This window comes from Astyanax mexicanus, chromosome 20, assembly GCF_023375975.1.
Source record: "Astyanax mexicanus isolate ESR-SI-001 chromosome 20, AstMex3_surface, whole genome shotgun sequence".
Taxonomy (NCBI): domain Eukaryota; kingdom Metazoa; phylum Chordata; class Actinopteri; order Characiformes; family Acestrorhamphidae; genus Astyanax; species Astyanax mexicanus.
The window spans coordinates 11,342,441-11,364,941 of NC_064427.1; the positions used below are offsets into that span (position 1 = coordinate 11,342,441).

At 39.0% G+C, this 22,501-nt stretch overlaps 1 protein-coding gene across 1 annotated transcript in view; it reads right to left on the reverse strand.

Annotated features, from left to right (window-relative positions):
* The window catches only part of uvrag (UV radiation resistance associated gene), a 150,489-nt gene that overhangs the window by 114,122 nt on the left and 13,866 nt on the right, over positions 1-22,501 (reverse strand). Inside the window, exons 4-6 of the mRNA XM_007259445.4 lie at positions 18,904-19,065; positions 18,485-18,559; positions 18,217-18,302 (exon numbers count right to left, since the gene is read on the reverse strand). Coding sequence (XP_007259507.3) covers positions 18,217-18,302; positions 18,485-18,559; positions 18,904-19,065 — 323 coding nt within the window. The remainder of the gene's footprint in view (positions 1-18,216; positions 18,303-18,484; positions 18,560-18,903; positions 19,066-22,501) is intronic.

Sequence of the window (22,501 nt, forward strand, 5' to 3'; positions counted from 1 at the left end):
GTATTTCATTCTTTAAGATGATTCATCAGGTAATCAGTCAGAGCATCCAATAAAACAGTTACTCGCTCATACTATGAGCATTTAACACAAATAACACTTAAGTCATACTACAGCATCTCCATAAACACTAACACACACACACACACACACACACACACACAGATGTGAATGAATCTAAAGTGATGCAAGATGACCTGCTGTAATGACAGGCGTGTATTTTTTTGCTCCGGGTGAAAAGCTGAAACAAACAAAGTGAGTATAATGAGAAGGACGGAGACGAGCATGAGGTCAGCCAGTCGGGGGTTTGTTTTCTCCGTCAGTACAAAGCGTCCGGCCTCGTTAACTTTAATTAGTCCACAGGGATCATTAAAAGATTAATGACAGCAGCACCATGTGGCCATTTTGCAACAAGCATGCGTTGTTTCACCCCATCCGTTCTTCATTCATCAGACTGTTTTCTCCCTCATCAGACTTTACAGCATGCGGAAAAGCAACAGTGGGTCTATTATTTGCAATAAAATAAGAAAATAAAACATCTGTAAATGTTTAGTAATAAAGCAGCTCTAGTCTTGTGCTTTTTCATCTTTAACATTCACTTTCATATCGTTGTTGTCCAATGAAAAACCAGTATCTCCAAAACAGCAACTTTACAGGAGAGAGAAAAAAACCTTCTAAACTTTCAATGGAAGTCAATGAAAAGAGTTTATTTCAGGACATTGAAGTATTTCTATTGGTCTGTTCATCAAGAAAATTTGACAAAGTGTAAGGGACAGTTGGTCTGTTCAAATTATGTAGTAAACTAAAAATCCCCAAAATTGGAGATACTTGTTTTTCATTGGACAGCGACAATATAGACTTTCCTCAAAGATATGAAGGGTAGCATGGTATTCCGTAATTGACTAAAGAGCTTTCTAGTTGTCCTCATTTGTTTGAGCGGTAGCTTCAGCGTCCCCCAAAAAACGAAGACTATCCTGTATCCCCACACATTTGAAGTATCAGAGGAATGTCCCAACTACTGATAGGTAATGTGGGTGTTCCCAAAGATTGAAGGGTAGCGTGTGAATCGCCAAATGTGTCCCCAAATGTGTGAAATGTATTGGTTCTCCATATTTAAATGTAGCACAGGCAATTCCAATTAACTAAGGAGTAGCATGGTTGTCCTCAATGGGTTCAAACGTGGCACAGGCACCCGGAATACAAACATAGTACAGGCACCTGGAACAATTTAAACTTAGTACAGGCACCCAAGAGTACTTCAAAGGTAGTACAGGCAAATATTTCAAGGGTTTGCAAATGTCTTCAAATATGCGAAGGGTAATGTAGGTACCCCCAAACATTCAAGGGCAGCACAGCCATCTCTAAACAACTAAAAAGTAGCATGGGAATTTCCAAACGTTTAAAGGGTAACACAGACATCCTCAAAATGTTAAAGGGCAGTACAGACGTTCCCAAACAGGCAGTTCCAAACTTCAAACAGTAGTGTGGGTGCCTCCATCTGCTCAAAGTGGTTTCCAACCATTTGATAGAAATTGTACTTTGTTCTAAAGTTCAACAGTGGAACAATCTGCTCCAATTCAAAGTCAGAGACATCCATCTACAAAGACAATTAATGGCGAGTCAAAGTAAACAGGGTGACCGAGCATTTTCCTCAGGAGCACGCGTTTCCACTTCCTCTGAACAATAACAGCAGCAGTGCAATCAGACAGTTATAACAGCAGTTATTCAGTTATTACAGCCATTATTCATGGCATGATTCACTGGAGCCATCGTTCATAGGTCAAAGGGACGGCGGGGGGACTGTCAGCATGAAAGAGTCACTCGATCGGGGTTAGGAAATGAACAAGAGTGTTTCTCAACCTCAAGAACAAGATGAACAGACTCGGGCTCTTGAGAAGAACAAAGAGCATTTTTGAAATGTAAGAAAGAACACAAGACTTTCAGATGTAGCTGAACTGCAACTGTGCAATTCTCCATGTCCAGCTGATTCTACCAACAATAAGTGGCCCAAAAATGCAGTAAATACACAGAACCTAAATCATTTGAGAACTCCCTGGATATTACATCCAAAAACGCTGGACTGTGGTATTGGATGATCAGCTGTAGCCAAAATCCTCAAGGATCAAGCCCAATCCTAACCAGCCACTCTTTAAGCAGCAAGAAAGCAATATTCTGAAGCCTAGTAGGTACAGAAACAAGAGGCTTATTATTTAAACAAACATTTCACACTGAGATCAGCCGTACGGACACGAATTCAAGTGAATATCTGATCCCAGGTTTCAGCGGCACTTGCCAAGGCATGGATATATACATACAAACCTTTACATATACATATAAGAATGTATAGCAAGTAAATGGAAGCAGGAGGCAGGACAAATGGCCAAGAGTATGAATCGGAGACATCTGACTAGGCTCATGACTGGGTCATGACATCTCCAACATCAGGCAGGTATTTGGAGGTGTTTCCAGTATTCAGTGATCAGCCTCTCTGATAGAGCTCCAAAGACAAGTGAACCGGCAACAGGAGCCCAAGGATCACTGATACTCAAGGAGGCCCCACCTCAAAATGTAACACAGGCATTAAAGGATCTACTGCTAACGTCTTGATGCCAGATACCACAGGACCCCTTCACAGGTCTTGCGGAGTCCAGATATTGACAAGTCATAGCTGTTCTGGCAGCGTGAGCGAGACCTACAGAATATTAGAAGGGTTTTAATGTTATGGCTGATCCTGGCTATAATTTCTGAATGATGGGTTTTAAATAATGTGTGTTGTGATTGGAAAGTCTCCAGATGATGCATGCTGGGTCTTCAGGGCAGATCAAGAAGACGGGCTTGTAATTTAACGCTCTTTAACGTTCTTGAGTACTGGAATGCTATACTGGCAGTAATCACTCCCTTCCCTTTTTTACTCATACTTTTCTCTCTATTTTGCTCTCTCTCGCTCAACAAAGGGATTGCTGCATTCTCTCAGCCCTCCCTGAAGGACACTCAGGAGTGTATGCGGTCAGCGTGAAGGACATAATAATGCACACACACATACATACTCCTGCAGTCAGACAGTGCTGTGACCCCTAAATCCTGCCAACACACACACTACAAAGTTAATGGTTTCCCAGTGCAGAGAACGAGAGAGAAATAGAGAAAGAGAGAGAGAGAGAGAGAGAGAGAGAGAGAGAGGCTGATTCTGGTCGCCCCATGCACTCAAAATACTGTACCCCAATGTATAGTTGACGCTAGAAACTGTGCAGAGATCTGACTGGCCAAAACAGTCATCATAGCAGAGACTCAGAATGGTTCAGCAGACAATGTGACAATGCTTTGTATAAAGCGTTGCTTTCATCAGTGTGCATGTGTCTGCATCACTGCTGTTTAAACCACAGACGCAGAAATGTGCAGACGGGAACGTGAAGCTCGGCGGACCAATCACAGCTGCTGCTGTCTGTGACGTACCATATTTTTCACACTAGAAGGCGCACTTAAAATCCTTTCATTTTCCCAAAAATTGTCAGTGCACCATATATATGAATTTTACCAGTCAGGTTGTAAGGAGCACTCCGCTAAAGCCACTCCTCTAAGCACTAGCTCTTTCGCCGTTCAGAGGTGAGTATTAAAGGCCTGTAGCCTGCTTCTAATCCTGGCTAGCACTGCTGGAGCAGCATTAGCATTAGCCATTAACTGTGCTAAGTATTTTGCAGTTCAGAGGTGAGTATTATCTGGTGCACCTTACAGTGCAAATAATACGACAACTGCATTTCTGGGGAGGTGTGCATCAGGCTCCTGGGTAGGCTACAGTGTACAGTATGCAGGTTTCCCCGCAGCAGTATGTGGGTAAGGCAGCCGCCTTAACAACAATCACCCCCACCTTGACAACAAAGCATCCCCCTGTCAATAAACAAGAATCGATCCTTTGCGAGAACCGCCATGCAAACCCCTGAAACAGTGAGTCGCAAGCAACTCCATGCACCACCACCCCCACCAGCAAAACTCCCACTCTCTCTTGTCACTCAAACACATACCTCACTGGTCAACTAAGCATGAAGAGAGGCCAATCAGGACTAGGGTAGGGTATATGGTAATGCATAAACTGCAGAGTAGTTTCGATGCAAAAGTATAAATTGGCTTTTACGCTGCACATACACAAGATGCAGTACACACAAAAAACGCTACAGGCAATGCAGGCACTGAATATGACCCTGAAAGATTTAAAGAACTGCTATCCGCACCTGAACAGTGTGTTGAATTGCCCTGGCTGATATGGATCTGGAATCCTTCAACATTATATCATTATCAAAATTATTATCGATACTGTGGTAAGGTGGAGAAGCACAGCAGGGAGCATAGAGCACAAGCAATCACATCTCTCTCTCTCTCTCTTTCACACATTCTCTCTTTTATACTCGTCTATGTTTTTTTCCGTCTCTCAGATGAGATAGCAGCTGCTCACTGAAGCTCATCTCCGGACACCCGGCCCCTCTTATGAGAGTGTGTTAAAGGTGTTAAAGAGATACTCCCTGAGCCATCTCCTTCACATCTTCACGCTGCAACGCTTTCAGGAAATCAGGCATCCTCAACACACACACAAACACACACAGCAATTTTAGAATGGGGAGATGTTATTCAGGTCATGAAAGCGTGTTGTGAATAGTGTTGATGTAACTTTAAAATGTTACATTTAATTTGTGTTAAATTTTAATTTGTGTTAAATTTGGCTAAAACACAATAATAATAGACCAAAAGTTTGTGGACACCATTTCTAATGGATGTATTATGCTATTTTACAGTAAGTTGCACCCAACGCCATCTGACACGAATATGTAAATGCACACTTGTCAGCAAACGCTTGTCTAGTCCCTAAAGAGGCATACTCTCTGGAGCATATAAGCATGAACCTATTGACATTATATTCAACGCAAAATGTGGACTATATGAATCTTTCTCCAGTGAAAAGGAGTTCTTTGTAATAATGGTGCTTAAAAGTCCAGTAGAAAGTTTTCCCTGGACAGTAGAATCAATTAATCCAACTATTGCAGAATACATGTTTTTAATACCCTTGATTCATCTTGAGTGTGAGGTGAATGTGAACAGCAGCACAACTGCATTTAGGATGTAGGAGAATGAATTTGGATACACTGCCTGATGCCTGATTGGTTTTAAAAGTTACATACTGTTAAAATGGTGGAGGGTTGTGCTGCAAAAAATAGTCCACAAACATGGATTTTTTTGTTTGATATTTTTATTTTGTCACAATCAACATTGCATAGAAAACCCAGAGGACACGTTTAGGTTCACTGGTGGGTTTGGATAGTAAATAAAATGGCTATATTTGTGTTGTAGTCATGGTGGTGTCTGGATCCATTCACTGCAACTGTAAAGAAGCCAACGTCTCTACAATAAACCGGTTACAGCCCAGTACCATTGTGAATGTGTTTATCTCGGAATCTTGAAAACTGGCAGAATTCCCACTTGAGGTTTTAATTTTTCTTCATAATTTATGTTTTCAAATGTATTTTTAAAAACATAAATAAACTTTCAGATAATGTTCATATTTTCTTATATGGCAAAGACTGAAGACGAAAAAACAATAAAACCACAAATAAAAGAGTGTGTTCTTCCATCTGTCTCCATATCACTCTCCATATCACAGTCTGAAAGTCACCCGTCTCCTGCGGTTTCTTTGGCTTGTCGTGTTTATTGCCATATTAACACACACCCTCTCTCCATTCAGATCTCACACACTTGTGCCTCGTAACAACTTCACACATTTAGCAGAGTGTGAAAGGGGGAAAATCTCACTCACTCCTCATTCCTCTCCCGTTTCGCTAAAAGCCTCGCTGATGTGGCGCGCAGATACCGTCCATAAACATCAAAATCCATCTGATTTGACAGCTTTATCGCTGCGGTATCCGAGATGGAGCAATCTGATAGGCTGTTTTTTTTTCCTGCAGGTGAGCGGCTGTTATCACGCTTCACGCATTTCTGAGGGCTTATCAGTGGCTCGGCCAATCAGGACACGACATGAGGGGTTACACGGCAACCGGCAACTTCTAAAACAATCAGAAAAACACAAACAACAAACACACCTTAAAATCCAAACTTTTTTTTTTTCCAGAGTGGAGAGAATCAGTCAACCTGCGGGTTTCGTGTCAGCAGATGCCACTACAGAGTGCAGACTACAGGTGAGCGTAAACACCTCACGATAGATCCTGAAGATCTTGCAGATGTCATGATCAGAGGTGTCACTACAAAAGAGACATTACAGCACAACAAAAACAATTTAGGTTCTTTTTTGTGATTGGCTGGTTATACCCGAATCATTAAAGAAATAGTGACTGATATGTGCAATAGTTTAATGAGCTCATATTTAAAGCTTGACTAGGTAGGATTGAGATTTTGTGCTCGTGGGTTCCCCCTACAGTTGTGAAGTGTAATAAATGTTTCAGGCAGATTAGTTTCTCTTTCTCTTTTTTCCGGGCTTTCACAGACATATTAAGTGTCTTTCCAGCTTCTGCCAGAGTGTCTGAATGTTAGTTTGTAAAGAATGAACCAGTAGTCCTTGTAGAACTGTTCGAACTAAAGGGCGGAAAGCAGGTCGCAGTTCTCGCGAGCTCTTGGGATGGCAGCAGAATGTGGACGAGTATGGTCCTGCTGTACACAATGGTGGCTCAGAAATGGTAGGGCCAGTGGTTGCAGGACTTATTAATGTAACCATTAACCAATGTAACCGAGTCACTCTATAACAGTGTTGCATGAATACCTACCAAGTTTCTTTCCTGTTTGATGATTCCAATTGGGTGCAACTATTTTGTTTTTGATTATGATAAGTATCAGGCAAGATTTAACACAGTAAATGTATGTACTTTGATATAATATAAATTTCATGGGTATGGAGCGCTGTCAGGGCCTGAAAGGAGGACGGTCATTATAAACTGAAAAGATCGGACTTTAAGATATATTGTTCATTTATTTTCTGGATGGCTAATTGTGTCCCAGTTTGTGGGGGATGTACAGAACCGTGGTGGTCCGTTTCTGACAGACAGAAAAAAAAAAACATGAGCCGTATATAAACACAGAAAGACGTTAACTCTGCCATCTAAAACACAGTGTCCGGTACTTTTACAGTACCAGAGTTTTATCCATTCTGTCTGTAATGAACCAGCCTCGTTTTAACACTTCATCTACTCTACTATTAGTAGTAGTCATAGTAGCAATTAACATTTAGCAAACTGATAGGCTGTTCTTTTTCTGCAGGTGAGAGGAGGTCAGTTGCTCGACCAATCAGGACACAAGACAAGGAGTTACACGAATAGAGAGAATAGAGAGAATCAGTTAACCTGCGGGTTACATGTCAGCAGATGCAACTGCAGAGTGCAGACTACAAGTATGCTGATTTCAAACCAGTCTGATATCAATACTTAACCTATTTTTATTACTTTTATTATTTGTAGTATTAGCAGTAGCAGTAATATCCAGCAAACTAGCAGTTTGCTAGAATTATTGCAATTGCCCCTAGTGTTACTACTTCTAGCCAAGTCCTGCTTGAAAATGAAATCCACATCTCCATAAAAGTTGTCAGCAGAGAGAAGCATTTTCTGGGAAAACACTGCACTGACTTTGAATTTGATATAACACAATGGATCAACATCGACATGGCTCTTCAAACAATCACTGAAATAAAGTTACTTCTCAATAATATTCAAATGTTGAGATGCTCTAGTATATTATCATTCATTATAGTATTATACTATATAATAATTATTTTCAGTACGTAACTTTAGCTGTTTTGTCTGTACTGTCAGTGACGTGTGTGTGTGTGTGTGTGGTTCTACTGGTGGAGTGTAATACAGTAAGTTACTGTAAACCGAAAAGAAAACTGCTTCATCTATATTAAAAATATTTAGAATCATTTGACAGGCTGAGTAAACCACTGCTGAAAATCTCTACTCCAGCCCAAAACGCTGCAGAAACAAAACAGAAACACACGCTTGTGGTGGATGTGCTTCAGGCCTCTCGGTGCTTTCAGCAGGGTGCTACACCCGTTGTTACTGTTCCAGAGCTTTACTTTCTGCTGCTTCACTACAGTATCACACACTTTCTGCTGGGACGTTTCTGAGAAACAGCATTAAAGAGATAGAAGAGGGTCGAGAGCTTACACAGGGCTGTATAGTGTTGAGAACATGGCATTGCAATTCAAAGTATAGCAATAAAATGCAATGCTATGAAGAAAGTTATTTAGACACAGTACTGTCATACGCATACAATCTGAATAAAAAACTTAACTTTTTATCCAATCAAAAAGTGCGATCTAATGACGGAGTATAACACTTCTATCTAGCAGTCACATCAATTAAACACAATGAATCACTTCCTGACACCAACCTGAACATATAAACTATTTATTAACAATTACTACTGTGCTTTTGAAAATTGATACAGTATTTCAAAACAAAATATTGCAATATGAATTAAAATCAATATTTTCTTACACCCTTAATCTTAAGCTCTTAAGAGAGAAAAAGAGAGAGAGAGATCGAGATCGTAGTTTGGGAAATGCTCTTATATATCAAGTACTGGTGGTTTTGGGTGGAGGGGTGGTCTGTTTTCCTCTCTGTCCCTCTTCCTCGCTCTGTCTGGAGAGTTCAGTCTGACACATTTTCAGTTTCTTTCCCTTGTTCTCTTTCTTTCTCTAACATATACACACATAAGTTTGTATTACGTTAAATAAATAAGTGTCTACATGCATTTATAATATATCCCATATGTATTATGAATATGTCTATATTTGTAAGTTTAAAAAAAAAAAAAAAAAAAAGGTCCCATATATACTATGCACATGAAAGTATATGTACATACACACGCACACACGCACACACACACGATAAATGTGTTTTTCTACTGTGTGTAATTCACTTGCAGGAACATTCATGTCCCGTTAAAACCAAACACTTCACACAAATATCCAAACTCAAATATCCAGTTGGGTTCAGGCGAGCGGCCGCTCTCTGCTGTGACTGGGCTGAACACGTTACTGATGCTCTGGACTTTCCCTGCAGGTTAATAATCACCCTAGCGGGGTGTGAATCACTGCTTCAGCAAACACACACAGCAGAGCAGGCCAAGATCTCGCGTCCTACATCAACCAAAGCACATACTTCCACCAGGTCTATAAATACAGCGATTACAGGCAGAGATGTGACCCGGCAGGAAGAATAAAAAACACAGATGAGGAAAAAAAAAGAAATAAAAAAAAACAAACACGTGCAGATCTACAGGCACCCTTACCCACAGCTCAGACAGGGGAACGTCTGAGTCTCAGTATCGTCTCTGATAAGACTGTTATTCCCTTCATGCCCTCTGCATTCCTTCCTCCACACGCTGCCAGCTGATGGACATCAGCTCAGTCTGACCTCAGGAATCAAGAGTTCCCCAGAAATTTAAGTGGAACTATTGCTTGTGTTTATCAGTATTTACCGAATGTGGAATATCTAGAAGTAGAGCTGGATGATATGACTAAAAACTCATATCTCCAGAAGCATAATTAGAGAAACTACTATATGACATATAATGAAAATCTTAGCAAAGTATAATGTTAAATGATAAAAAATACATTTAGAACAAAACCACAGCATGCTATATATTTATATATAATATATATTTATACACACACTTCAGGGTACTACTTTTTTGCTGTTTTAAGCAAAAATAAAAATTCACACTCTTCTTATTTCTACTAAAGACAGATTATATCTGTCCACTATCATTTATTTTACTTTGATCCTGAATATATGGAGATATTTGGAGTCCATTATTAGTGTCGTGACATTCTGAATCAATGACTTCTGTTTTTAATATCTTAGCTAGGGGTTTGCCATATCATATTGTGTGCAATAATAAATAATATATTTTCAATTTGTTGCAGTAGTGTATTCTTTTTTTTGTCATATCACCAAGAGTATTGTTATCGTGAAAATACCATGAAATGTTGTGATATTATTTCGCCCACCCCTATTGCACAAAATATATTTTTTGAAGACATTTCACCAGCTGACTTGTTGTAAAGGGGCCATTCTAATACACCACCACCATTCAAAGTTTAATGACCTCTTTACAAACCACACATTCTTTCACTAAAGTGAGTAAAGAGAAACTGCATCACTAGCTGCTTAATTGTATACATCATACTTTTATTCATATAGTTTTTCTCTCAATAAACGGGGCTACACAGAGATTAGCTTAAGCTGCACAAGTCCTGTGCTTCTGTGGCTACAATCCAATCCAATTCTGGGTTATTTTGAACTGAAAAATAAAAACCATTAAATTCAAAGTTCAGTTTGTTTAGAGACTAAGTAAACACTGCACACACTTTTAAGTCAGGTCATACAGTAAATTTTCAACCATCAGTGTGATGATTAAAACATGTATAGCACAGCTAATCACAAGACTTCACAGGCTAGCTAGCTAGCATGATGGCTAACATTCTGTTCACCACAGAAAACACTCAAGTTAAAACCAGCTGTACAGAGCTGTCTGATACTCAGTACAGCTGTTTCTGATACTATCTGATGATAAAAACCTGTGTAAGAGAGTGAACTAGCTAACAGCTAACTAACTAAGACTTCACTCTCTTACACAAGTTTATATCATCAAATAGATAATTGCTAACCACAGACTGTGTTTCAACCACACAAAAAATGGAATTTAATGATTAAGATGTGTCCCAATAGTCTTGTCCATACACAGTGAGGAAAATATTTAAGCATCCTTTTCGCATTCAATTTTGCAAGTTGTTTCACTTAGAAATCATGGTGGGGTCTTAGGTGCATGTCCATTCTGAGAGACATATAAAAAAAAAATCCAGAAATCACAATGTATAAGTTTTTAATAATTTATGTGTGTGATACTGCAGCATGCTAACTAGCTACAGTCCAAGAGAAAAAGAGAGATATAAAACAAAAAAGGAAAAAAGAGGGGGGGAGGGGGTTGTAGGTTTAACTGGTAGCATCTCTAAAAGAAGAAACACAGATGTCTGGAGAAGATCAAAGCCAGATAGAGAATATAAAAACCAAAGCCAAATCCATTGAGACCAGAATTCATCCAAACACATAGTGCAGTGCTCTGGCCAGAGATAAAGCTGAGATAAAGCGAAGCTAAAGGAAGAGAAGCTGAGTAAGGAGGTCAGTGAACACCAGTTAGAGCTGCAAGAAATGTAGAAAATGGAACATGAGTGGCAGGTTACGACGATGACATCACAATGGCTCATACGTAAGGGGATGCATCAACAACATTGTAATGGGCCATATTTAACAGGCTACACTGATGACGTGTCAGTGGGCCATACTTAAAATTCTGCACTGATGACATCACAGTGGCCCCTAAGTTAGACACGGCACCTAGACATTAACATGGTATATATTTAAAAGGCTACGCTAACAAAATCAAAGAGACCCATAGATAAAAGAAAAGCCTGTCGTGATGACATCATAAATACCAGGGTCCACCAATAATATCATTATTAATGGTCCATAATTAACAGGCTACACTGGTAACATAACAAAAAATGACAGGCTGCACCATTAGCAACATAATGTAGCCCATATTTAACAGGCTACATTAATCAAACGCCTAGATAAAAAAGTCTGCAGTAATGACATCACAGCGGCCCATAAATGCCAGGCAGCACCGATGCCATCATAGTGGCTCAAGTGAGTGACGGGCAGCACTAAAAACATAACAGAGGCTCTGATCAGATCGTAACCCTGACGATTCGGTGACATACGGGCATAAATCGAACACGAGGAGGAAACAGGCCTCCATTCTGAGCTGCGTTTCTTTCCCCCCATCCGTAAGCTCTCGCTTTCTCTCTACAGCGCTCACACAACCGTCAGGCCAGCGAAAGAGACGGCTCAACGGCGTCGATCAAAAACAAATGTTTCCTGAGCGCCGATAACGACACTAGCCAACTGTCGGCTTCAATCTGAGAAACACTCCTCACTCAGCCAAACACATTCCACATCTCTATCTCTCTCTCTCTCTTTCTCTCTCTCTCCCTCTCTCTCTCCAGTATTCTGTTCCTCAGGCTCCAGAAAGTGTCAGAGTGATTCAAACCCACAACTAGTTCCAATCCCAATTTGTTCCAGTTACAAGTTTAAAACCATTTACGCCAACTCACAGGAATCCACACGGAACATCTTCATCCAAAACCTCCCAATCTGAATCTAATATACAAAATACACTGATTTAAAGTTAAAAAACAGATCCATGACAAACAATGACTCAAGATTATTACAAAACTCTGAAATATCACAACATATAATATGACCAGGCAGATAACTTAAATTCAAACTATTTAATTTTACTAATTAATGGCACAAGGCAGAGCCAGAGAACCCTATATGCTCATTACGGAAGCTGCTTAGGGCCCTGCAAATTAATGAGCGCCTCCCCCCGTCTTCTCATCACGTCAAGCTAATGACAGTTAATGTCCCAAATCAATAAGAAAACTGTGTGAACTGAAGTTAGGTGAACTTCTGATTGTTCTTCTCGAGGTTGGACTGTTAATAAATAGCAGTGTAGGAACTATAGCCAAGGGAAGATATTTAGAGTTGCACAGTACAGCACAAACACACATTAGCCAAACTCTGAAGCAGAAAAATGAAAAGTGAACATATACTCAGTTTCACATAACTAGTACTCATTTAAACTCCCCCAAATACACTCATTCACTACAATTTCACACAATCACACTAGTTCCACCTTGAATAATTCCACTATATTGATTAAATCCCACAAGATCCACCTTAAATACGTATACTATATTCACACAATCACTCTAACTCCAGCTTATTTGACGTTTTTTGTTTTACATTAAACAGTAAAGCATTTACAGGTGCCTTGATTAAACTGCACCATTTAAAGTGGCACAAACAAGTAGAGAATTATCAGCTACTGTGTGTTTGCTTCTTTTTCTTCAATTTCACCTTAAGTGCTGCAGCTGTTACATAGTGTTCTTCAGCTGCCTATTTGATTTTTCTGTTCCACTTTTAATAGTGAAGTGAAATTCAAGTGCTAAAACGTGTATAATTTAAGGTGGAATGTGAATATTTTTAGGTGAATCTCCACCAGAAAATGAAATTATGTTACTTTAAATCAGTAATGCTGTGAGGAGCAGTATAGAGACAGCATATGGATGTAATGGGTGATTACAATCCATTATATATATATATATATATATATATATATATATATATATATACGTATATATATATACACGTATATATATATATATATATATATATATATATACGTATATATATATACGTATATATATATATATACATATGTATATACATATATATATACATATATATATATTATATCATTTTAACAATGTTTAATCTCATATGAGCCGTCTCAGTCTCTGCAACTCTGCAGAAGACATTGATGGATTGCACCAGAATCTAATTGAATATTAAGTGTGACAAACATAACCTGACAAGCCAGGTCCCTGTGGTGAAAGGCATCCAAAAAATAATTTTTATTGACATTTATTGAGGCATCTGAGATAAACTAAGACAAACTGAACTGTGTTCACAAGCCTAGGCTGCAGTTGAGTGTAGGACGGGTCCTCGGTAGGACTGTTCTATTTTCTCAGCAGCCTACTAGTCTCACACTTGGAACATGTTAGCAATCACCTAATTTAGAAATATTCTATCAAATTAAAATATTAAAATATTAATGTCAAATCAGAACAAAGTAAAAAGAATGAGTCCTAAGTATATATAAGGTAAAAGTTTAAATATTTCTTAATTCTTATTCAGTGCAGTGGGTTGTAATGATCATGACTGACGGTCATCAATCAACCTCGCAGGTCAATGCAGTGTTCTTTAGCTTTCATTGCACATGGCAAAAGTCATGGGACACAATACTAGTTCCTGTCCTGTGATTAATGGCACATCCGTGTCCGTGGCTTCACACTCTCAGTTTAAAATGATCAAATTTTCAGCTTAAAGAGCTAAATAGCCTTATTATTAAAAAAAGGAGACTAAGATTTCTTTTCTTAATTTGTTTTAGAGAAAAGTCCAAACAAATGGTCTACATCAGATTGATGGTGTGTGTGTTTTTGTAAGTGTAGTATTGTTCTTAGTTCTGCTCTTTTATTAATGGATCAACTGTTTTTGTATGTTGAACAAATTCCAACTAAGAAAACATTGGTGAATGCCAGAGTTTTTGTAAAAAAGAAAAGTGTGAAAGAGGATTTTGAGAAGAAATTTCTTCTTAGAAACGTTTGCCAAACAAGACTACAGTACTACAGACTGGGGTTTGAGGAATGAAAAATGTTTTATTTAAATTAATTATGGTAACTGATCACTTATGTCTTTTTGTCTCCAAGATCATCAGTGATTGTGGATCAATATATCAATGTATATAGATTTCACTCCAAAGGTCTGTGCAGCAGGTTAATAACAGCAATTGTTAGTGAGCTCAGAACATTGGCTTATCACCATTACCCCATCCTCACCTCACCCCAAATGTACTGAATAGAGCACCATCATTCCAGAGAACAGAGCTCTACTGCTCTACAGCTCAATACCAGAGGAATTAAGCCCCTCATAAAGCCGATTAATTCTTCATCAAGTCAGCACTGAGTCTACAGTGTACCCTGTGCCTGTGGCCTATGCCATTGTGAGTGTTTATACTTGTGCGTTGGTGTATCTGTCACTCTGCAGTCACACTACAAAGCTTGAAACATAAGGGCGGGAATGTGATCTTCAGTAGACCAATCACTGCTGCTACAGTCCTCATCATTACGACAGTTACATTACCGGGGAGGTGCAGGACAGGCTAAGGCATGGGGTACATGTAGGCTACATTGTAGAACTGAAACCTGCCTTCTATTGGCAATAGTTCTCTACAGAGTAGACAAGGTGTGTGTGTGTGTGTCAGCTTAAAGAAAGTGAATGAATTCATTAGAAGGGGTTTCCACAAACATATGGACATATAAGGTTTTAGAACACAAACTAGCCAAATGGATGTCATACACTGTTATACAGATGTGTTTAGAGAGGGAGAGGAAGTAAGGAATGTGTATGTGTGTGTGTGTGTGCGTGTGTGTGCCAAAAACACATGTCGTCTTCAAACTGTAGCCAAGATCCTGCACAGACCCCCCAATCATATCTCCCCCAGAGAAACACACACGTGCGTGCGTACACACACACACACACACACACACACACACAATCTCACAACAGAGAGAGGTAGACAAGGGGGTGTAAAAAAGGAAGTAAAACCTGGAACAGACACACATACAGGGACATTCCCTCAACAAGAGCTTACCCGTACCTCTAAAATATAGTGTGTGTGTGTGTGTGTGTGTGTGTGTGTGTGTGTGTGTGTGTGTGTGTGAGAGAGAGAAAGAGAGAGAGAGAGACAGAGAGAGAGACAGAGAGAGAGACAGAGAGAGAGAGACTGCACACACTGTATAAAGTAATGATTAAAAGTTCCTTGATTTTTGTCCTCCCTGCCATATTCAAACCAGTTTAACAGAAGGGCAGCACTGCCATCTGGTGGCTGAGTGCAGTTACAGCAGGACACAGAGAGCTGCAGGGAGGAGCCAAGCCTTCCTTTAAATTCCATTCAGTTTACTGCTGACATTCCTGCTGTCCCATCTGAACTGATCTCTCCACGTCCGGTTCTATCTCTCTGTGATTCCCATATGATATCTCAAATCATCTCCTAAGTCTATTTATCCATCAGTCTATCCATCTATTTATCCCTCTCTAAGTCTATTCATCTATCATCCTATCTATCAATCTATCATTGTGTTTATCCCTCTGTTATTATATTCATCCGTCAGTCTTACCATCCATCTACTGGCCCATTCATTTACCCCATCTATCTTTCTGTCTACCGCAGCATTTCTCAATGCCCCTACTCTGCACAGTTAAATCAGGTGTGTTGGAAACATGAAAATCACTAAAATGTGCAGGGCTGAGTGCATTCAGAACAAGAGCTAAGAAACACTGCTCCACCCTTCTATCGGTCTCGTAATAAATCAATCTTTTAATCTCTGACACATCCGTCAATGAATCTACCATCTGACATATTTGTATTGCAATACAAAAAAACAGAATGATCAAGCAAGTCATGTCATTAATAATTTACTGCGTGTTAGAATAAAATGAATATTTGGCAGATATAATCGCTACATGTCATGGAGTACAGAATGCACTGTGCAAAAGATTCTTTTGTATTAACCAAGCCGTCACATGACTTTAATTTGTCATATACATCACTGCATGTCCTTTGAAATGACTGTTGCGCAACTCTAATATCTATCGGTCTATCCATCTATTTATCGACCACTCTATCGATCTATGCATATACAGGGGTTGGACAATGAAACTAAAACCTGGTTTTAGATCACAATATTTTTTTGTCCCGACGGACAGTTCTGGTGGAAACAGGAACTGTGCTCTTACCCTGCTAATTGAACCTTCACACTCTGCTCTTACTGGTGTAATGCGTAATTAATGAAGATTGGCCACCAGGCTGGTACAATTTAGCCATAAATCCTCCCACACTAAAATGACAGGTGTTTCAGTATCATTGTCCAACCCCTGTATTTACCCATGTATGTTCCTGTCTGTTTATACAGTGGTGTTAAAAATGTTTGCCCCTTTCAGGATTTCTTATTTTATTGCATGTGTGTCACTCTAAAATGTTTCATATCATCAAAAAAAATTAAATATTAATCAAAGACAACACAAGTAAACACACATTACAGTTTAAAAATGAAGGTTTTTATTATTAAGGGAGAAAAAAAATCCAGACATACAGGACTTTTTGATAGACAGTGGAATCCATGTTTCCATTTATCACAGCAAGTCTTCCAGGTTCTGAAGCGGCAAAAAAAAAAAAGCCCCAGACCATCACCCTACTACCAACATATTTTACTGTAAGTACACTGCCTGGCCAAAAAAAACAGTGGCCACCAGGATTTACATGATGTGGAGTTGATGCTGCAGTTGGTCTGCAGGTCTAGGTTCAGCAACAGTATGTGCTGAAAGAATAAGGTCAGCTGACTACCTGAATATACTGAATATACACCAGGTTATTCCATCAATGGATTTTTTCTTCTCTGATGGTACGGGCATATTCCTGACAATGCCAGGATTCATAAGGGGGATTCATAGAATTGTGAAATTGTCAATTTAAGATTTCGGTAAAACAATAATGCAACACTGGATTGAAATAAATCTTGTGACATTGCAGAAGCTTATTAAAACAATGCCACAGTGAATGTGTGCTGCAATCAAAGCTAAAGGTGGTTCAACTAAATATTAGTGTGTTACCTTTTTTTCTGATGCCGTTTTTTTTTTTTTTTTGGCAGGCAGTGCATGATGTTCTTTTTCTGAAATACAGTGTTACTTTCATGCCAGTAACGAGACACACAAGTTGAAGTGGTTTTCATCTGGCACTCTTGCCATTTTCCCCAGTCACTTTCTTATGGTGCAGTCATGAATGCTGATCCTAACTGAGGAGAGTAAGGCTTGCAGTTTTTTGAATGTTGTTGTGAGGTCTTTTGTGACCTCTTGGATTAGTTGTCGCTGCGCTTATGGGGAAATTTTAGTCGTCCAGCCACTTCAGGGAAGGATAATGGCAGCCGTTGTGATTCATTTGAGTCCCAAAACTTTAGAAATGGATTTATAACCTTTTCCAGACTGAAAGATCTCAATTACTTTCTTTCTCGTTTGTTCCTGAATTTCTTTTAATATTGGCATGATGTCTAGAGTATCTTTTGGTCCACTTCCTATTTAAGTGATTTCTTGATTGAGAACAGGTGTGGTGGTAATTGGGCCTGGGGTCGGGTAGAGAAATTGAACTCAAGTGTGATAAAACACTTTTTTCACCAAGGGCCATGTAGCTTAGTTTTTTCCCTTAATAATAAAATTATTAATTTAAAACTGCATTTTGTGTTAACTTGTGTTGAGTTTAACTAATATTTGAATTAGTTTGATGATCTGATACATTTATGAGTGACAAACCTGTTTAAAAATAAGAAATCATGAAGGGGGCAAACAGTTAATCACACCACTGTACATTAATCAGTTTATTAATTTACCTGCACACATACCTGCATATATATCTATCCCTTAGCCCTCCCAATTTTCCTATGTACTTACAGTGTGTGTGTGTGTGTCTGTCTGTGTGTGTGTGTACCTGAGGAGTGAGAAGACGCTGTAGGAGTTCCGGACTGAGCTCTGATCCACCTGAAGCAAACTGTTCTTCTTTTTCTCAGAGTTCTCCTAAAAAAAAAAAAAAAGAAACCTTTAAAAACCAGACAGAGATTTAAAACAGTCTCTCCATCCTTTAATCTAATAAAAAACACAGATAAATATTAAACAGGTCATTAAAAAAAAACATAAGGTATAAAACATTTTTTTTTTTTTTTAATTGCAGCATCAAGCTGCTTTCTGCCAACATTTACCTTTTGATCAAAATCAGCTGCATAGTAACCATCATTCAGCCCGAATATGATCTCATTCGGATTCCTGGAACGAATCTGAAAAAGCAAGAGAGTAAGTGAGTGACCAAGAAAGAAAGAGAGAGAGAGAGAGAGAGAGAGAGAGAGAGAGAGAGAGAGAGAGACACACACAGAGAGCAAAAGAGAGAGAGAGAGAGAGAGAGAGAGAGAGAGAGAGAGAGAAAGAGAGAGAGATTGGTTGCTTTGCCTATTGAATATTGTTGGATTTATACATAAACGATAAAACTAAATGTAATGAAAAGTAATATTACGGGCACAAACATTTATCCAAATTTTAAATGAGTACTCATAAAAAATTGCAGAACGGGTGATGCGCGTGTGTGTGTGTGTGCGTGTGTGCGTGTGTGTACAAATGCAGGTACCTGTTGTCCTGTATATCGCAGGCCATCTAGGTTGACCTTCCACTCAATGAGTAGCTGGTAGTGTTCCTCTCTGCCGCCCCAAATTCGCACCACAAAACACGACACTGACGTGTCCAGCAGGTCTGGCAGCATCGCAAAGTCCAAACTCCGCCAGGTCGGGTTCTACACACACACACACACACACACTCAGTCACAAACGTGTATGTAGTAAAAATCAAGCACTGAGGTCAGAGCTTAGGGCTGTTATTCCAACTTTATTTAAAACAGGAGATTCATTTGTCAGGAACAACAATGGTGTTCCGGGGTTAATTTGACCCGGTGCATGTTTAATTATCCAAAACATGTCTGAAATCCCACAAAATCCTTACAAGCAACGTAAAATATTTTTTTACTAACTCCATTGCTAATTATTCTATCAATATTTAGTGCAATGGTGTTCCTTACCTCTAACATGTAATGGTTCAATTAGGATAATTCACACATTTTTCATAAAAGAAATACATGTTTCACTACTTTTAAATGTTTCACTACTTTATTACTTTTAAAAGACTAAACATAAAAAACAATAGTTTTACATAACATTGAAACATAATATTACAATTTAGTTTTAGTTTTGTTTTTGCAGGGGGTGGATGCAAATATGTGAGATGGATCATTTTCATATTATGTGTTGACTACACTAATTAAGGCAATCAGAAGAACTTTCATACCGAAAAAATACTTTTAAATTTTTCCTAGATCTTCAAACTTTAACACGGGTCAATTTGACCCGGAACATAATAGGATGGTTACCTAATGAAACACACACTTAATCCCCCAACCCACACTCACTCATCCCCAATGCTATATTGCATCATACATAAGAATATCATTATAATTTTTTGAAACATAAGAGAAAAAAATCATATTGTAATAATACCAGTATTCTGTCTTCAAACAGGGTTATACAGTGAGGAAAATAAGTATTTGAACACCCTGCAGGGCTGCAACATTGTAAGAAATCATGGAGGAGTCTGAAATTTTCATCTTAGGTTCATGTCTACTCTGAGAGACAAAAAAAAATCCAGAAATCACAAGTAAGATTTTTTTGTAATTTATTTGTGTTACTGCTGCAAATAAGTATTCATGTAGTTTTTCACCAGGTTTGCACTGCACACTGCAGCAGGGATTTTGGCCCATTCCTCCAAACAGATCTTCTCCAGATCAGCCAGGTTTCTGGGCGGTCGCTGAAAAACATGGAGTTTGAGCTCCCTCCAAAGATTTCTATAGGGTTTAGGTCTGGAGAATGGCTAGGCCACTCCAGAACCTTGATATGCTTCTTACAGAGCCACCCTTTGGCTATCCTGGCTGTGTGCTTTAGGTAATTATCATGCTGAAAGACCCATACACGACCAATCTTTAAACTGAGGGAAGAAAGTTGTTCCCCAAAATCTTGCAATACATGGCCCCGGTCATCCTCTTTAATACAGTGGTCTAAAAAATATGCAGACCCCTCCATGATTTCTAAGTGGGAGAACTTGCAAAGTCACAGGGTGTTCAAATACTTATTTTCCTCACTGTACACTTTTTAACTAATTTTTTCATGACTTTTCCATGCCTTCAAGGCACATTTTCACGACTGTGTGTTTTTTAAAACAGTGCAGACATGGACAAAAATCAACAAAAACTATAATTGAAACTGAATATCGTAGGCCTAAAATGAATCTGATACACAATTTTTAACAATAAAATGTGCGTCAGGTCCGGAAAGCTCCATTGTGCATGGCTAAATTACTGAATTAAGGACATTAAAGATTTGTAGACCAAATTTCCATGACTTTTTCAAAACGTTCTGGCTACTTTTCTTTTTCCAAAACTTATCCAGGCCTGGAAATAGCTATTTTCAAATTCTATGACTTTTCCAGGTTTTCGAACCTGTTCGTACGAACCCTGTTCAAAGCATTCTAATCTGTATTTCTTTCTTGTTTTAGAAACTTTTCCCTACACAAAACTGACTATTTTAGCACAGCCTTTATTCAACTGATTTTTATTCATCATTATTATTATTGGTTTTAAGCACAGCAGTGTTGATAGGGCTTGTCTGGTGAGTGAAGGCACAATGTGGGTTGTAGGTGTTTCTAATAATGTGGCCAGAGAGTGGAAGCACAAGGTAGGATCGGTGTTTCAAATAAAGTGGCCAGTGAATTAAAACACAAAGCAAATGTGGACAGTGGAAGCACAATGTAGGTTTTTTCTGTTGTTTGGAAAGGCTTATCCTAATTTCAGTTTTCAGTACAGTGGGTCAACACACCAAGTAGAAATTAGGCTAAGCCCACTCAGCAGAACACACCCGACCTGAACCCTGAATTACTGCTCAGCCCTGATCTACACTAAACACCCTGCAGAGTCCAGCAGCTTTCAGACCTCAGGAACAGGAGGTCCATTAAAACAGTCTGACATCAGCACAATACACATTGTACAACTAGAATAAAGGCCAGAGAGAGAGAGAGAGAGAGAGAGAGAGAGAGAGAGAGAGAGAGAGAGAGAGAGAGAGATTAGAAGAAAAGAGGTTGAGAGTTAAACAACAGGAAAGAGGAGAGGAAACAGCTTTCAGACAGAAGGGGCAAAATGGAAGTGTAAAATGCTGAAATTCAGATTTGAAGGAGAAAAAAAAAAGTCAGGGGGCCCTAAAACTACCTGGACAGATCTTCAGTTCTACAGGAAAACACTGAGCAGCAGCAGCAACAGCAGCATCTGGAATATACTGGTGCTCTTCCACTGCATGGCACCTACACTTCTACAGTCTAAGATTCCACTACTTACATTACATTACAGTAAATCACAAAATGTATATAAAAGCCCATTTTTAATTTGTAATAATAATAAAAAAAAAAATACTGTGACACCGCCAGAATCTTGAAATTTATTGCGTTAAACATTTTTGGGCCATACCACCTAGTACTAATTTAAATGTTGTTTTTCTGACAGACTGCGATACTGTGTACAATAAAAAAAAAATAGGGCATGTTCGATTTTCTGCATTGATAAATGCATTAAAAGCAGGCTGTTGAGCACAGAGGAGAGCGGTTGCAGATACATGAGCACAAATGAGCCTGAAGACAGCAGAAGAATGGCTGAACAGAAAACTCAAACAAAGAAGCTCATATAAGCTGACTATTAACAAAACAGAAGAGTTAAGAAACTACTTGGGAACAATTTAGAATTAGAATTAATAATAGAACCTTCGATCTTTCATGTCCAAATGTCTGTGGACACCCCTTTTTAATGAATGCTAGTGCAAACTGCACCCATTGCTGAAACAGATGTGCCACACACACACACACTCTTGTCCCTAAAGAAGAGTACTATCTAAAGAAGAATACTCTCCAGAGCAGATAAACGTGAAGTTCTTGAGATTTGGAGCAGTTGAACTATGTATTCTGAATTCATGATGCCAATTCTTTTTGGATGAGCTGGGGATGGGGAGCTAGGGATGGGGAGTTGGGGATGGAGAGTTGGGGATGAGCTGTGATGGTGATCTTCCAACATCCTGACCTCACTAATGCCGGTTTCAAAATCTAGTTGAAAGTTCCCTGGACAAGTAGACACAGTTACTCCC